General features: G+C 41.8%; 1 protein-coding gene across 1 annotated transcript; it reads left to right on the forward strand.

Moving 5' to 3' along the window:
• Window positions 1-2,409: 2,409 nt before the first annotated feature.
• On the forward strand, window positions 2,410-7,838 carry LOC145809907 (uncharacterized). The gene is made up of 4 exons (XM_082907507.1): window positions 2,410-3,610; window positions 3,686-4,199; window positions 4,554-5,067; window positions 7,761-7,838. Exons 1-4 carry the CDS (start codon window positions 2,410-2,412, stop codon window positions 7,836-7,838), a joined length of 2,307 nt encoding a protein of 768 aa, XP_082763633.1.
• The last annotated feature ends 5,162 nt before the right edge of the window (window positions 7,839-13,000 follow it).

Below are 13,000 nucleotides of genomic sequence, written 5' to 3' on the forward strand. Positions count from 1 at the left end.
ATATTTCTCCTGAGAGAAGGTGAGGAGTGAGAGAAATTGAAGGGTAGAGGGAGGAGATCATCAAAAAGGTTGGGAATTTGTGGAAGATTAAGTACAAGGTATGTATAAGACTATCTCAATTGACTCCCATAACTCTTCTTCTTAGGATGTGTGAAATACCCTCATGATCATGTCACTTAGAGGTTGGAATGATGATTCCATATGTATGTAAGAAGTTAATGAACAAGATAACTTTATTTGGTTGTTTGATTCAATTGAAATGGACTATGGAGAAGTTATATTCTATCTTCTTATTTTGAACTCAAGTGTATGAGCATGGCTTTGTATTAAGTATGCTTATGGGCATGTAATGTAAAGAAAGAACTCTTATGGACTTGTGTATGTTGAACTATAGTTTAATGTATGTAATTGTCATTGTATTTATATGAATTTGGTCATGTTCTACCAATGAGAGAAGTTATTTTGAACCTTGTTCATGTTTTCTAAAAGGTGAGATTTTGCAAGAATTTTCGGACATTTTTGGGCAGAATCGCCGCACGTGCGGGGGTCATGGCCACACGTGCGGGAGGTGCTGCTGCACGTGCGGGAGTCATGGCCGCACGTGCGGGAAATGGTGAAAAACAGGGGCTTGGCCACTGTCTAAAAGGCACGTGCGGGGCATTTTGCCGCACGTGCGGGAGAGCTTGCCGCACGTGCGGGGCTCACAGTCGCACGTGCGGCTCATGCTAAAAAACATGGATCGCTCCGTTTTGCGTGTAGAACCCTCTAGTGTTGTCGGAATATATATTTGATGCCTCTTTAATATGTATAAATTCCTTCAAAGTAAAACGAAACAGAAAGTAATTTGATATGAAAAAAAAGAAACTAAACTCTAAAAGTTGAATGTGTGCAGGGCACACTCCGGGAGGAACAAGCGCATTATCGCAACACTGTGAGTAGTAGTATCATTATCTTCTTTACATATGGCTAATGATTTTCATTAGCATTTCGTTTACGCGATTATGTTAATGTCTCAAGTACACAACTAGGATTAATGTTTCAAGTATGCATGTTAATACTCAAGTATGTTCCACATATGTAAAGAATGAAATGGGAAAGATAAAATACCTTTATTCTAGAAGACTCTGGGCCTACGGCCACTCAATATAAGCTATTATGATATGAAACAAAGTGCTACACGGAACTAAGTGCTACGACGTGAGCCACCTCTAGAATTCGTGTGAGACACCTCTTGAGTTCGTATAAGTATGGTTTCAAGGGCTTTATGCCACTTTCAAGGGCTCCAATGCCAACAAGTTACAAGGGCCTTGTGCCACACGTTTCAAGGGCCTTAGTGCCATATGTTACAAGGGCTTTGTGCCACCATGTTTATGGGCCTTGTGCCACTATGTTCAAGGGCATTATGCCACCATGTTTAAGGGCTTGAAGCCGTTATGAATTAAGAATGTGATATGTCAAGCTGTTATGTTCAAGATTGGGCCTAAGGCTAACTCCAATAGTTTTTGTTACACGCCCGACTACAGGGCTGGGTCTGTATATGTGTTTATATATAAGTACTATTAAGGAATATTTTTGGACTCTATCAACCTATTATGGTGCATGTAATGTATGAGATCCTGGCATGTTAGAAATAGCTCAATGGAGTTTGTTGGTTTTGTATTCTTCTAATACTTTGTGCTTCCGTCAAGGCCCCATATGCTATATATACCAGGTTATATGTCTGTTTCTGAATGGGTCATGCCCGAACTTTTAGGGACAAGTTCGGGGTGTGATAAGTGGTATCAGAGCACGAGTTTCTATCTCACACACGGATCCATTGAGCTTTAGGGTGTCTAGAAAAGCTTTAGGCATCTTGCATGACATTCTGAAAGTATATGAAAAAGCGATGGCAACAATAAGTCTACTCTGATAATGCTAACACTTTTGAAATATGTCTATTATGTATAAATGATTATTGTGTAGGCAATGGTGAGGACAAGGACAGAAGATACAGAAGATGCTACTTCTGCACGGCTGGATAGAATGGAGAGAATGATTATGGAAATGGCGGAGACCCTACGGCAACAACAGCAACAGCCACAACAACCACCCCCACCACCGGTACCTCCACCGGCAGTACAAGATTTCCATGCTGAAGACCGGACTATCACCCTTACTAAAGAGTTTAAAAAGATGAAACTGCCATCCTTCAAAGAAGGAATAGAACCAATGAAAGCTGAGGCGTAGGTGTTGGGAATAAAGAAGTTATTCGAAGTCTTTCCCTGCACAGAAGCTCAAAAGGTGCAACTGGCTGCCTTTACTCTTGAGGATGAGGCGCGCAGATGGTGGATGCTTACGAGAACTGTACACCAAGGATTGACATGGGACAGATTCTTAGAATTGTTTTATGACAAGTACTTCCCACAAAGCATGCGGGATAAGAAGGTAACAGAATTCGAAACTCTCAGGCAAGGGAACAAAATCGTCGCCGAATATGAAGCCCAATTTGCGGAGTTAGCTCGGTTCGCACCTCATATGGTGGACACGGATTATAAGAAGGCGCGCAAATTTGAAGGGGGATTGCAGAGCGCTATCCTGGATAAGGTCAACATGTTGAAGTTACCTACTTACGTTGATGTGTTGGAGAGAGCCGTTATAGCGGAATGGAATCTTGCTACTCAGAGTCGAATCTCGGAATGGAAAGGGAAGAGGCAAAATACTCAATGGTCGAAGGGATCACCTACTCCACCCAACAAGAAGCAGACTTTAGGGAGTTCAAATACTTCTACCCCTAGTCAGGATTCAATACCGACTTGTCTGGAATGTGGGAAGAAGCATCGTGGAACGTGCTATCGGAAGTCTGGAGCCTGTTTTCAGTGTGGTAAGACGGGTCATTTGATCAAGGACTGCCCTCAAAGAAATCAACAAAGTAATAATAGAACCACTACAAGTTCAGCGGGGTCTGCACCAACTTCCAACACCAAGACAACTGTTAAACCCACTAATAATAAAGACACTGCGAGACAAGGCAGGGTGTTCGCATTGGTTCCGGGAGATGTGCAAAATGCGGCAACGGTGGTATCAGGTACATTTATCATTCACGGTCATTTCGCTCATGTATTATTTGATTCTGGCTCCACCCACTCTTTTGTGTCGAAACTATTTGCTCCTAATTTAGAGAAAACTGAAGAAAAATTGTCTTATATGTTGTGTGTATCTTCACCTTTGGGAGGTCCTATGATTTGTACTTCTATTTATGCTGCTTGTGAACTCCAACTTGGGGATATCCGGGTGTATGCCAATCTGTTACCTCTTGATATGGCCTATTTTGATATTATTCTGGGAATGGACTGGTTAGGTGAATATGGTGCAACTATAGATTGTTTGACTAAACAAATTAGTTTCTACCCTCCGGGACAATCAGAGTCTACCTTCCAGGGACATGGAGTGACTCCTCCACCTTATTTAATTTCCGCAACAAGAGCTTGTAAATTAATTCAGAAAGGGTGTCAGGGGTATTTATGCAGTGTTCTAGAGGGGCAAGTGGTGAATGGGAATACTGACATGATCCCAGTTGTCTGTGAATTTCCGGATGTTTTTCCAGAAGAGTTACCAGGGCAGTTAATAGACCGTGAAATTGAGTTTACAATTGAAGTAGCACCGGGAACTCAACCCATTTCTAAGACTCCGTATAGAATGTCACCAGTTGAGATGAAAGAATTGAAAATACAGTTGCAAGATTTACTGGACAAAGGATTTATCCGTCCGAGTGTATCTCCGTGGGGTGCACCAGTTTTGTTCGTAAAGAAGAAGGATGGAACACTCCGGCTTTACATTGATTACAGAGAGCTTAACAAGGTCACAATCAAGAATAAGTATCCATTGCCAAGAATCGATGACCTATTTGATAAGCTTCGAGGGGCACAGGTCTTTTCTAAGATTGATCTACGGTCTGGATACCACCAATTAAAAGTCAAGGCTGACGATGTTGAGAAGACAACCTTTCGAACCCGGTACGGTCACTATGAGTTTTTGGTTATGCCCTTTGGAGTTACTAACGCCCCAACAGCTTTTATGGATTTGATGAACCGTGTCTTTAAGTCCTATTTGGATGAATTTGTGGTGGTCTTTATTGACGATATCCTCATTTATTCAAAGAATGCGGAAGCTCATGAGACCCATCTTCGCTTAATTCTCCAAACCCTCCGGGAAAAGAAATTGTATGCAAAGCTAAAGAAATGTGAATTCTGGCTACTCGAGGTGGCGTTTCTGGGGCATATTATCACAAAGGAAGGAGTTTCTGTTGATCCACACAAAATTGAGGCGATTGTGAAATGGCCGACTCCTACCAATGTGACCGAAGTGCGTAGCTTTATGGGGTTAGCGGGCTATTACCGGAGATTTGTTCAAGATTTTTCCAAAATTGCTGTGCCACTTACACAATTGACTCGAAAGGGAGTTACATTTGAATGGTCAAAAGAGCGGGAATCTACTTTCTAGGAATTGAAGATGAAATTAACCACAGCTCTAGTTCTGGCTTTACCGTCTGGCACCGAAGGGTTTGTAATTTACAGTGATGCGTCCCACAAAGGATTAGGGTGTGTGCTTATGCAAGGTGGAAGGGTTATCGCCTATGCTTCAGGACAGCTTAAACCCCATGAAAAGAATTATCCCACGCATGATCTTGAGCTCGCGGCGGTGGTTTTTGCTTTAAAGATATGGCGGCACTATTTGTATGGTACTACCTGCGAAGTTTACACCGACCACAAAAGCCTTAAGTACCTTTTTACCCAGAAGGAATTGAACATGCGGCAGCGTCGGTGGTTAGAGTTAATTAAAGACTATGATTTACAGATCCATTATCATCCTGGTAAGGCCAACACGGTTGCAGATGCTCTTAGTCGGAAACATATGGGAGATTTGGCCAACCTGTTTACGGAGCAAAGGGAATTGGTAAATGAATTGGATAAAATGAGGGTGGAATTTAAGATACATGGGCAGGAGACAGTCCTAGCAGCAGTAATGGCTCAACCGACTTTACTTGAAGAGATTAAGTTACATCAAATGGAGGATGACATTCTAAAGAAGGTATGTGATGAGTTAAAGACAAAACCACAATCGGGGTTCAGTTTAGTGGATTCGGTACTCAAATTTCAAAATCGAGTATGTGTCCCTAATGTGTTGGAACTTAAACAGAAATTGATGGAAGAAGCACACGCCTCAAGATTTTCCATGCATCCGGGAAGTACTAAAATGTACCGGGATTTGAAACAAAATTTTTGGTGGCCAAGCATGAAAAAAGAGATTGCAGACTTCGTCTCTAAGTGTTTGCAGTGTCAGCAAGTGAAAGCGGAGCATCAAAGACCAGCAGGATTATTACAACCCCTTCCAATCCCGGAATGAAAGTGGGAACATCTAACCATGGATTTTGTTGTGGGATTACCACGGACACCTCGGGGTATGAATTCTATATGGGTCATTGTCGACCGATTGACTAAGTCCGCCCACTTTCTACCAGTGAAGACTCAGTACAATGCAGATAAGCTGGCGGTCATTTATGTGAATGAAATTGTAAGACTGCATGATGTACCGGTCTCGATTATATCGGATAGGGATCCGAAGTTCGTTTCCAGATTCTGGCAAAGTTTACAAGTAGCCATGGGTACAGAATTAAAGTTCAGCACAACTTTCCATCCTCAGACTGACGGTCAATCCGAGAGAACGATACAAACTCTGGAAGATATGCTCCGGATGTGTGTGCTAGAGTTTCAAGAAAGTTGGGAAACCCATTTACCGCTGGTAGAGTTTGCATACAACAATAGTTACCACTCAAGTATTGCAATGGCACCCTATGAAGCTTTGTATGGAAGACCATGTCGTTCTCCCGTATGTTGGGCTGAAGTTGGAGATAAATCCTTGCTAGGGCCTGAAATTGTTCAGTTGACAACTGAAAAAGTTAAAGTTATTCGGGAAAGATTAAAAACAGCTCAAAGTAGACAAAAAAGTTATGCGGATAACCGACGGAGAGATTTGGAATTTGAAGTGGACAGTCACGTCTTTATCAAGGTTACTCCGATGAAAGGCCATCCAAGATTCGGGAAAAGGGGTAAGCTAACGCCCCGCTACGTTGGTCCCTTTCAAATTTTAGAAAGGGTGGGTCTAGTAGCTTACCGGGTTGCCCTTCCGCCATATATGAGTCAAGTGCATAATGTGTTTCATGTCTCTATGCTTCGGGGGTATCTTGCGGATCCGTCTCATGTTATTGATCATCACCAAATTGAACTCAATGATAAGTTAACTTATGAGGAGAAACCAATCCACATTTTAGATCGGCAAGTGAAACAATTACGAAACCGAGAAATTCCAATGGTAAAAGTGGAATGGCAAGAACATTATGGAACCGACGCAACTTGGGAAAGAGAAGAAGAAATGCAACATCAGTATCCACATTTGTTTCTACCCTGAGGTAAAACAAGTTTGGAGGACCAAACTTATTTAAGGGGGGGGGGGGAGAGTGTAATAACCCGACCCTCGTACATGTTCTTTATTATATTTTCGGATCCTATTTTGTGATTTTGAATGCTTACTGTGGAATCCTATGGGAAATTTAAATTAAGTAAGTAAGCCATATGATTATGGATGTCTATCTGTTCAACAAGAAAAGTATCTGTCACATGAGAATGCTTAGATCAGAAATTAGAAGCCTTAGAGGCTTAATTATCTGAAATTGATTTCACATATATAATCAGCATAATTTTTAAGTAATATTAAGCATTTCTGTGAAATTTCAATTTGGGAATGCTTAAACGATTAATTTTTGTCCCTATTCAAGCTTTATATATATATATACATGCTTATAAGAGTCTTATGACCTTAAGACTTAGGAATCATATTTCTCTTGAGAGAAGGTGAGGAGTGAGAGAAATTGAAGGGTAGAGGGAGGAGATCATCAAAAAGGTTGGGAATTTGTGGAAGATTAAGTACAAGGTATGTATAAGACTATCTCAATTGACTCCCATAACTCTTCTTCTTAGGATGTGTGAAATACCCTCATGATCATGTCACTTAGAGGTTGGAATGATGATTCCATATGTATGTAAGAAGTTAATGAACAAGATAACTTTATTTGGTTGTTTGATTCAATTGATATGGACTATGGAGAAGTTATATTCTATCTTCTTATTTTGAACTCAAGTGTATGAGCATGGCTTTGTATTAAGTATGCTTATGGGCATGTAATGTAAAGAAAGAACTCTTATGGACTTGTGTATGTTGAACTATAGTTTAATGTATGTAATTGTCATTGTATTTATATGAATTTGGTCATGTTCTACCAATGAGAGAAGTTATTTTGAACCTTGTTCATGTTTTCTAAAAGGTGAGATTTTGCAAGAATTTTCGGACATTTTTGGGCAGAATCGCCGCACGTGCGGGGGTCATGGCCGCACGTGCGGGAAGTGCTGCCGCACGTGCGGGAAGTGCTGCCGCACGTGCGAGAGTCATGGCCGCACGTGCGGGAAATGGTGAAAAACAGGGGCTTGGCCACTGTCTAAAAGGCACGTGCGGGGCATTTTGCCGCACGTGCGGGGCTCACAGCCGCACGTGCGGCTCATGCTGAAAAACATGGATCGCTCCGTTTTACGTGTAGAACCCTCTAGTGTTGTCGGAATATGTATTTGATGCCTCTTTAATATGTATAAATTCCTTCAAAGTAAAACGAAACAGAAAGTAATTTGATATGAAAAAAAAGAAACTAAACTCTAAAAGTTGAATGTGTGCAGGGCACACTCCGGGAGAAACAAGCGCATTATCGCAACAGTGTGAGTAGTAGTATCATTATCTTCTTTACATATGGCTAATGATTTTCATTAGCATTTCGTTTACGCGATTATGTTAATGTCTCAAGTACACAACTAGGATTAATGTTTCAAGTATGCATGTTAATACTCAAGTATGTTCCACATATGTAAAGAATGAAATGGGAAAGATAAAATACCTTTATTCTAGAAGACTCTGGGCCTACGGCCACTCAATATAAGCTATTATGATATGAAACAAAGTGCTACACGGAACTAAGTGCTACGATGTGAGTCACCTCTAGAATTCGTGTGAGACACCTCTTGAGTTCGTATAAGTATGGTTTCAAGGGCTTTATGCCACTTTCAAGGGCTCCAATGCCAACAAGTTACAAGGGCCTTGTGCCACTATGTTCAAGGGCATTATGCCACCATGTTTAAGGGCTTCAAGCCGTTATGAATTAAGAATGTGATATGTCAAGCTGTTATGTTCAAGATTGGGCCTAAGGCCGTTATAAGATGAATATAGAATCAGGCTAACTTTGTAATCTCTGCATTTCCACATGTATTGATATATGCCATGTTTCAAGTTGAGCTTTGTTTCATTATGTATTACTATTCACTGAGCCCGACTCACTCTCTGTTATGTCTGTTCTGTAGGCAACCAACCAGGTGGTCAATCCTAACCTATGACGCCCGGTTTCTTTTGTCAACCTTCGTGTATCCAAGCACTCACGAGGCCACCTATTTTGTTAAGTTTGTTAAGATAATTAGCTTATTTCTTGGCTATCTTTCCAAGGTTGAATGTATATAACTCCAATAGTTTTTGTTACACGCCCGACTACAGGGCTGGGTCTGTATATGTGTTTATATATAAGTACTGTTAAGGAATATTTTTGGACTCTATCAACCTATTATGGTGCATGTAATGTATGAGATCCTGGCATGTTAGAAATAGCTCAATGGAGTTTGTTGGTTTTGTATTCTTCTAATACTTTGTGCTTCCGTCAAGGCCCCATATGCTATATATACCAGGTTATATGTCTGTTTCTGAATGGGTCATGCCCGAACTTTTAGGGGCAAGTTCGGGGTGTGACATAGTGACATCTCGGCCAATATGCTAGGGTAGAGATGGAGGTCAACCGATGGGGTTCCAAGATAATTCTAAGTGTGGAAAGGTTCCAAGGTGTCTAGGCTCAAGATAATCTCGGCAATACACCAGGCAAGAACAAAGCATGCAAGCAACATTCGAGCAAAACAAGACAAGATTTGCAAATGCACATATCAAAACAAGATCATACATAAATGTATTCAAGCATGACTAAGTTAAAATGAGGGTTGTTACATCCTACCCCCCTTAAAGAAGTTTGGTCCCCAAACTTGAGTTACCTTGTTCCAGAAACAATTCTGGATGTCGGACTTTCATTTCCTCTTCCATTTTCCATGTAGCATCCTCACCGTAATGCTCCTTCCATTGAACTTTCACCATTGGTATCATCTTACTTCTCAATTGTTTCACCTGCCTATCGACAATCCGTATCATCTTCTCTTCGTAGCCTAAATCTTCGCTAATTACCATTCCGAAATAGTTAATCACATGTAGTGGATTTCGAATATACTTCCTCAACATCGAAACATGGAACACATTATGGACTTGGCTCAATCCTGGCGGCAAAGCAAGTCTGTAGGTAGCGAGGTTAACCTTCTCGAGAATTTCAAAAGGTCCGATGTAACGGGGTGCTAACTTACCCTTTTTCCCAAATCTTGTAACTCTTTTCATCGGTGAAATCTTTAGGAACACATGGTCCCCGACTTCAAATTCCAACTCTCTTCTTCTCTGGTCGGCATAACTCTTCTGTCGACTCTGTGCGGTTTTGATTATTTGCTGGACGAGCTTAATCTTCTCGGTTGTTACTTGAATTAACTCGGGTCCAAGCAGAGCCTTGTCTCCTACCTCGGTCCAACATATCGGCGACCTGCACTTCCTTCCATACAACGCTTCATACGGCGCCATGCCAATGCTAGCTTGATAACTGTTGTTGTAGGTAAATTCCACCAATGGCAAATGTACTCCCCAACTTCCTTGGAGGTCTAATACACATAGTCTAAGCATATCCTCGAGTGTCTGAATCGTCCTCTCTGTTTGCCCATCAGTCTGGGGATGAAAAGCTGTGCTAAACCTCAACTCGGCTCCGAAAGCTCTTTGCAGGCTCTGCCAAAATCTGGAAACCAACTTCGGATCTCGGTCTGACACAATTGACATTGGCACTCCATGAAGTCTAAGAATCTCATTCACATACAACAAAGCAAGTTTATCGGCGTTGAAGGTGGTCTTAACAGGCAAGAAGTGTGCTGACTTAGTTAGTCTATCCACAATAACCCAAATCGAATCCATACCCTTTTGTGTCTTCGGCAAACCAACCACAAAGTCCATGGAGATGTGCTCCCATTTCCACTCAGGAATCGGTAAAGGTTGAAGAAGTCCTGCTGGCCTTTGATGTTCTGCTTTCACTTGTTGACAATGCAGGCACTGCGACACGAACTCGGCTATCTCTCCTTTCATGTTCGGCCACCAAAACGTCTGCTTCACATCCTGATACATCTTGGTGTTCCCGGGTGAACAGCAAACTTGGAACCGTGAGCTTCCTGCAAAATTTTTCTTTTCAAATCTGGGATGTCGGCCACACACAATCTTCCTTCAAACTTGAGCACTTGATTTTCTATGGTGTACCCTGATCTCGGCTTTGTGATAATCTCATCGGCTACCTTCTTGAAGAATTCATCCTCCATTTGTCTTGTCTTTACTTCCTCAACAATAGTCGGCTCCACTGAGATTGTGGTTAGACATGCCAAATTTCCCACCACCTTTCTGCTCAAAGCGTCGGCTACGGTGTTAGCTTTTGTCGTAGTCTTTCAACAACTCAAGCCATCTTCTCTGCCTCATATTCAATTCCTTCTGAGTGAACAAGTACTTTAAGCTTTTATGATCCGTAAAAACCTGACAAGAAGCTCCATATAGGTACTGGCGCCAAATCTTTAAAGCAAATACCATGGCTGCCAATTTTAAATCATGGGTGGGATAGTTCTTTTCATGTGGCTTCAACTGACGAGATGCATATGCTATGACCCTACCTTTTTGCATTAATACACAACCCAGACCCTTATGCGAGGCATCACTGTAAACATGAAACTCTTCATTACCTGATGGTAGTACAAGAATTGGTGTTGCGACTAACCTCGTCTTCAACTCTTGGAAGGCTGCTTCTCTATCCTTAGTCCATTCGTAAGCCACTCCTTTCTTAGTTAGTTGTGTCAACGGAATTGCAATCCTTGAGAAATCCTTTACGAACTTTCTGTAATAACCTACCAATCCCAAAAAACTACGAACCTCGGACACATTAGTCGGCCTCGGCCAATTTACAACGGCTTCAATTTTACTAGGATCGACCGAAATACCATCTTCATCAATCACATGACCCAAAAATGAAATAGTGGTAAGCCAAAACTCACACTTGTTAAATTTAGCATACAATTTCTGATCCCTCAAAGTCTGTAAGGTAAGTCTCAAATGACCCTCGTGTTCAGCTTTACTCTTAGAGTAGATCAATATATCATCGATGAAGACGACCACAAACTCATGTAGATATGGTTTAAAGACTCTGTTCATCAAATCCATAAATGCTGCAGGGGCGTTGGTCACTCCAAAAGGCATTACTAAAAACTCGTAGTGGCCATACCTCGTTCGAAAAGCGGTCTTCTCAACATCCTCGGCTTTCACCTTAAGCTGATGGTAGCCTGACCTAAGGTCAATTTTGGAAAAGACTCGTGCTCCTTGCAACTGATCAAACAAATCATCTATCCTCGGCAACGGGTACTTATTCTTAATGGTTACCTTATTCAGCTCCCGGTAATCAATACAAAGACGAAGTGTTCCATTCTTTTTCTTAACAAACAAAACGGGTGCTCCCCAGGGTGAAGTGCTCGGCCTAATAAAACCCTTATCTAGCAACTCTTGTAGCTGAAGTTTCAATTCCTTAAGCTCGGCGGGGGCCATCCTATAGGGGGTTTTAGAGATGGGCTAGGTTTCCGGCACGACGTCAACAGTAAACTCTACCTCTCTATCATCTAAGTGACCAAGCAGATCATTTGGAAAGACGTCGGGGAATTCGTTAACCACTGGGATGTCGGCTAACTCAACACTTCCATTCAGATTACTTAGTATGCTACACAGATAACCTTGACACCCTTTTTTGATCAACCTATAAGCTTTTAATGGATGAAATTAGGTAAGGTGGGGATACTACGCCTTTTCCCTGAAACGTGACCTCGGCTAGGCTTGGGGGTTTTAACGTGACACTCTTAGAAACACAATTTATGGATGCGTGATTTGCCACTAACCAATCCATCCCCAATATAACATCGAAATGAGTTATGTCCAATGGCATTAAGTCAACTAACAGTTCAACATTCCCAATCACAACAACACATGCTCGATAGATGGATGCAACATTCATAGATCTCCTAGATGGAGTAGATACAGATAATACATAATCAAGGGGTTCTAGTTTCCTATTAATCTTCTCGGCAAACTTAGCAGAAATAAATGAATGTGTAGAACCCGAATCAATCAATACATATGCATTTTGAGAACAAATTGGGAGTATACCTGACACCACTGTCTCGGCATTCTGAGTGTCTCCTGGTACCAGTGCAAAAACTCTGCCTTGCCTCATCTGTCCTTTCCCAGCATTACTTTTCTGCACGGAGCCCGAAGTATTCTTATCTTTCTTACCTTCATCAGCCCTCGTTTTTAGACAATCCCTCACAAAATGACCTATTTCACCACATTCGTAACAAGCTCCAGACGCCCAACGACAGACCCCGAAATGTGGCTTCCCACAACTTGAACATGTCGGCTTAGTTCCACTCTCCTGTCTTGGGTTGCTCGAACTGCCAACATTCGCTTTCTTCTTGGTACCAAACTGTGCTCGGCAATTGTCATAATTCTGTCTCTTCCTCTGGCTCTCTCCCAAACTCTGGTATCTGTTCAAGTTAGCTTCGGCCAGAATGGCTTTGTCCAGTACTCCGGCATAAGTCGGCATATTGAGCATATTAACTCGGTCTTGTATTGGTCCACGAAGCCCACTTTCGAATTTCCTAGCCTTTATATATTCATCATTGACCATGTGGCGCGCATACCTCGCCAACTCGGTAAAGGCACGGTC

Source organism: Camellia sinensis, chromosome 1, assembly GCF_055761805.1.
Source record: "Camellia sinensis isolate YWXY chromosome 1, ASM5576180v1, whole genome shotgun sequence".
NCBI lineage: Eukaryota > Viridiplantae > Streptophyta > Magnoliopsida > Ericales > Theaceae > Camellia > Camellia sinensis.

What these genes read in the sequence shown, in the direction of transcription:
- LOC145809907 (XM_082907507.1), top strand. Translation starts at nt 2,410, where the DNA reads ATGCGGGATAAGAAGGTAACAGAATTCGAAACTCTCAGGCAAGGGAAC. An exon ending in ACCAGGGCAGTTAATAGACC is followed by an intron (nt 3,611 to 3,685) that starts GTGAAATTGAGT and finishes GAATGTCACCAG; the next exon opens with TTGAGATGAAAGAATTGAAA. An exon ending in ACCCTCCGGGAAAAGAAATT is followed by an intron (nt 4,200 to 4,553) that starts GTATGCAAAGCT and finishes TGTAATTTACAG; the next exon opens with TGATGCGTCCCACAAAGGAT.